This window comes from Elephantulus edwardii, unplaced genomic scaffold, assembly GCF_000299155.1.
Source record: "Elephantulus edwardii isolate Elephantulus edwardi_28Jun2011 unplaced genomic scaffold, EleEdw1.0 scaffold00176, whole genome shotgun sequence".
In the NCBI taxonomy this organism is placed as follows: Eukaryota; Metazoa; Chordata; class Mammalia; order Macroscelidea; family Macroscelididae; genus Elephantulus; species Elephantulus edwardii.
Window position 1 is genome coordinate 5475346 of NW_006399926.1, and position 4060 is coordinate 5479405.

At 39.9% G+C, this 4060-nt stretch overlaps 1 protein-coding gene across 1 annotated transcript; it reads left to right on the plus strand.

Annotated features, from left to right (window-relative positions):
- The first annotated feature begins 347 nt into the window (after positions 1-347).
- On the plus strand, positions 348-1511 carry LOC102877590 (protein S100-A7-like). The gene is made up of 2 exons (XM_006895888.1): positions 348-488; positions 1347-1511. The coding sequence occupies exons 1-2, from the start codon at positions 348-350 to the stop codon at positions 1509-1511; spliced, it is 306 nt and encodes a 101-aa protein (XP_006895950.1).
- The last annotated feature ends 2549 nt before the right edge of the window (positions 1512-4060 follow it).

Here is a 4060-nt window from a genome sequence, read left to right on the forward strand (position 1 = left end):
GAAGACATGACATCTCGATTCATCCTAGTGTAGATCTGCCCTTCAGTAACTATAGCCCAGATCTATCCTATTCTCCTTCTTCCACTCCAGAAGTCCTCTGGGAATGGTCTCAGGATCCTGGACTTGGTCCCACCCTCCCCTGTCCGAGAACAATTGGACTCATTATTTAAGAAAAGGCGGTTCCTTTTATTCTGGCTTGGCTCAGGCTTCAGTCACTCCTGATGCTTGTTCCTCTAACTCTCCTCCATCCACTCCTCCTCACTGATTTCGTGTCTACTGACTATGGTCATGGGACAAAAAGAGAACATGTTATTGTGTTTTTTATTGCAGCCTTTTTGAAAGTCAAGATGAGCAACACTGAAGCAGAGAAGACCGCCGTTCGCTTGGTTAATCTATTTCATAAATATACTGGAAAAGATGACAGGATTACCAAGGAAAACCTATTGAAGATGATGAAAGAGAACTTCCCCAACTTCCTCAGTGCCTGTGTGAGTAGGAATCTAGCTTGTCTGGGAAAGGAAAAGGCTGTGTAATGTGTGTGGGGTGGGGTAGTGGTAGGTGCATAGTGTCTGTGGCCTGGCGTGTCTGAGGACCTCACTGTCAGGTGGATGCACTGTTGAAATTACTGATACAGAGTCTTCCTTGATTCAGTCTCCACATCTCCTCCCTGTCCTCATTGTATCTGCAGGCCTGAGGTAGTGCCAACCTTGTGAGAAAGCAGAAAGTAACATTCGTAAAGCCTGGGACACAGCGTTAGCAGCCCATGGCTCCTGTACTGTTACTGGGGCTCCCTATTGTGTGTCCCGGACAAGCCACTCACAGTCACTGTTCCCCAGGTTTCTACTCTTAAATGAGAGAATAGACCCTCATTACCTGAGGTGATGGTGTAGAAATGTAATGATTTCTTTGAAATAAAAAAAAAAATAGACAGATGTATTAGAAAGTCAAAGAGATGCCATGATTCTAAGGACAGTGAGTAAACTAAAGCATCTCCCCTCTCTCTTGTCACTGAGAGTCCCTTGAGGTGTTTGGTTTCTTTGAGGTAATTCATTGCTTCCCAAAGACTCCTCTTTACATTTCCCTGCTGGACGGGGTTATTGTTAGCTCCCTGTCAGGCCACATCTCCACTGTCAGAGTGGTAGTGGCTGTACATGAAGTACATTGGCTCATTACTGAACTCATCTCTCCCTCGTGGGGTGGAAACTGCTGCTGAACTATCGTTGCTGATGGAAGTTGACTTAGGTGTTGTCTCCCCACTTTCCCCCTTCTGTTCTGCTCTTCTTCATCTCACATGAGGAATGGCTAGAGATGGATTTTTTTTTTACTGTATGTTTTTCTTTCTACAGGATAAAAGGGGCAAAGACTATTTGTCTAATGTCTTTGAGAAACACGACAAGAATCGAGATAATGAGATTGATTTCTCTGAGTTTTTTGCCACATTGGGAGACATAGTCAATGAGTACCATGAACACAGCCATGGTGCACCACTTTGTTCTGGAGGAAACCAGTGATTCTAGTCCAGTTATAGGCTTCCAAGGACCCCTCCAACACACCAACCGCCCCCCCCAACCAATAAAATGTCTCCTTCCACCTGATATTTGTATTATGTCTCCTTTCTCTTTGGGTAAGGTGGGTTGACACATGGACAAACATTTTCTCTCAGCTTTGTACACTTTCCACAAAGGAGTTTAGCCAAGTTGACATATATTTAAGTCTTACCTAACCTTCTCAGGCCCCTTAACATAGCCCAGCTGCTGGCACCAACTTTGATTAGTTTTGATTGCCAACATCACAAGGGATTCTTTCCAAAGGTGCAGTCAGTATGATTCTTGTGTTAGGTCCTTGTGTATATTCATTGTTGGGCTTTTTGAAAAAAAAAAAGATATTTATAATAAGTATATCATTGATGATATAAAATGAAATAATTTGACCTCCCTTTTGATTTCTGTCATCAAATCTGTGTGTATGTCCTACCACTGGTCCATTTTCTTTGTTTCCAACATTCACATTCTAGTCTCCAATTATTACTACTTCTTCTTGATTGCATGCTTAATTTCATGCTGCAAAAATTGGTAGAATTTCTCAATTTCCTCATCTTTGGCTTTGGTTATTAGTGTATATATGCTGATTTTGGAACAGATTATCAGTTACTCATGTGCAAGATTAAATTGAAACGGAAGAAAATCAAAACACATCTACAAGAGCAAAGATATGATCTTGAGTCAATCTCATCTCAATTAAAAAACCATCGGAAGGTTAAGTTTGGGACATTGATGAGTGATTATTGAAGACCAGATGTATGATAGAGCACACTTAGACTAGTAGATATTGCACTGGAAACTCAGCTCTTATATTAAGAAACACAAGGAGGAGAAACAGTTGCAAGCAGACACTAGTGATTGGAACATGAAAGGTGAGAGGTATGAATGTAGGAAAATTCAGCACTGTTATGGAAGAAATGGAATACATATGTATTGACATACTAGGCATTGGCAAAATGAGATCGATTGGCATGGGACATTTTGAATCAGATAATCATATGATCTATTATGCTGGAAATAAAAATGTGAGGAAAATGGGGTCATATTCACAGTTCAAAAGATAATTTCTAGATCCATCTTGAAATACAATGTTGTGAGCCACAGGAACAAATACATGGAAGACCTGTTAATACCACTATCATTCAAATATATACACCAACATTCAGAGACAAAGAGGAGGAAAAAGAAGATTCTTCCTATCTTTTGCAGTCAGAAATAGAACATTCAATCAAGATGCATTAATAATGATCAAGAGCTGGAAAACATGGACTTAGTAGAAGAAATGTGGCTGGAGATAGAATGATAGAATTTTGTATAATCAATTATTTATTCATTGCAAATACCTTATATAGAAACAGAAATGGCGACTATATATGTGGACTTCATCTGATACATATTCACAGGAAACAAATTGATTACATCTTTGAAAATAATTGTTGTAGAAGTTCAGTATCAGCTGTGAAAACTAGGTCAAATACTAATTTTGGAACAGACTATAAACTACACATATGCAAGTTCAAACTGAAACTAAAGAAAATTAAAACAGATCCACAAGAGCCAAAATTCGGTCTTTTCCTCCTCAATTTAACCTCAGGAACAGTTTTGAGGCCTTGAACAACTAATGAATGAAAACCAGAGGATTTGTGGGAGGAAATAAAGAATATCATCCTTGAAGAATGCAAAAGGTCATTACAAAAACAAGGGAGGAAGAAAAGAACAAGATGAGTGTCAGAAGAGACTTTGAATATTGCTCGAGTGCTGAGCTGGACAGAAGATTTCAAAGGGCATCTTGAGAAGACAAAGCAAAGTATTACAATGAAATGTACAAAGAGCTGGACTCAGAACATCAAAAGGGACAAATTCACTCAGCATTTCTTAAACTGAAAGAAATGAAGAACAATTTCAATCCTCAAAAAGCAGTACTTAAAGATGCTATGGGTAGAATATTGAATGATCCAGGATGCATCAAAAGAAGATAGAAAGAGTACGCAAAGTTACTAAGTCAGAAAGAACTGACTGATACAGAAGAATTTAATGAAACAACATATGATCAAGAGGCAATGCTCATGAAGGAGGAAGTTCAAACTTCTCTGAAGGAATTAGCAAAAACTAAGGCTCCAGGAATTGATGGAATACCAATTGACATATTTCAACAAACAGATGCAGCTGGGATGTGCTCACAAGGTGCGGCAGAAATTCAGAGGACTACTGCCTGACCAACTCACTGGAGAGATTGATATTTATTCCCATTCCAAAAACTGGTGACCCTACAGAGTGTGGAAATTATCAAGCAGCATCACTAATATTATCACAAGTGAAATCCTAGTCAAGATTGTTGCTGTTGTTATGTGCCGTCGAGTCGCCTGCGACTCATAGCGACCCTATGTACAACAGCCCTAAACTCCGCTCTGTCCTGTGCCAATCGTACTGTCTCTGACACTCCCATCCCAATTATCCCAGTCACTGAATCAATCCACCTCATAGAGGGCCTTCCTCTCCTGCGCCGTCCCTCCACCCTC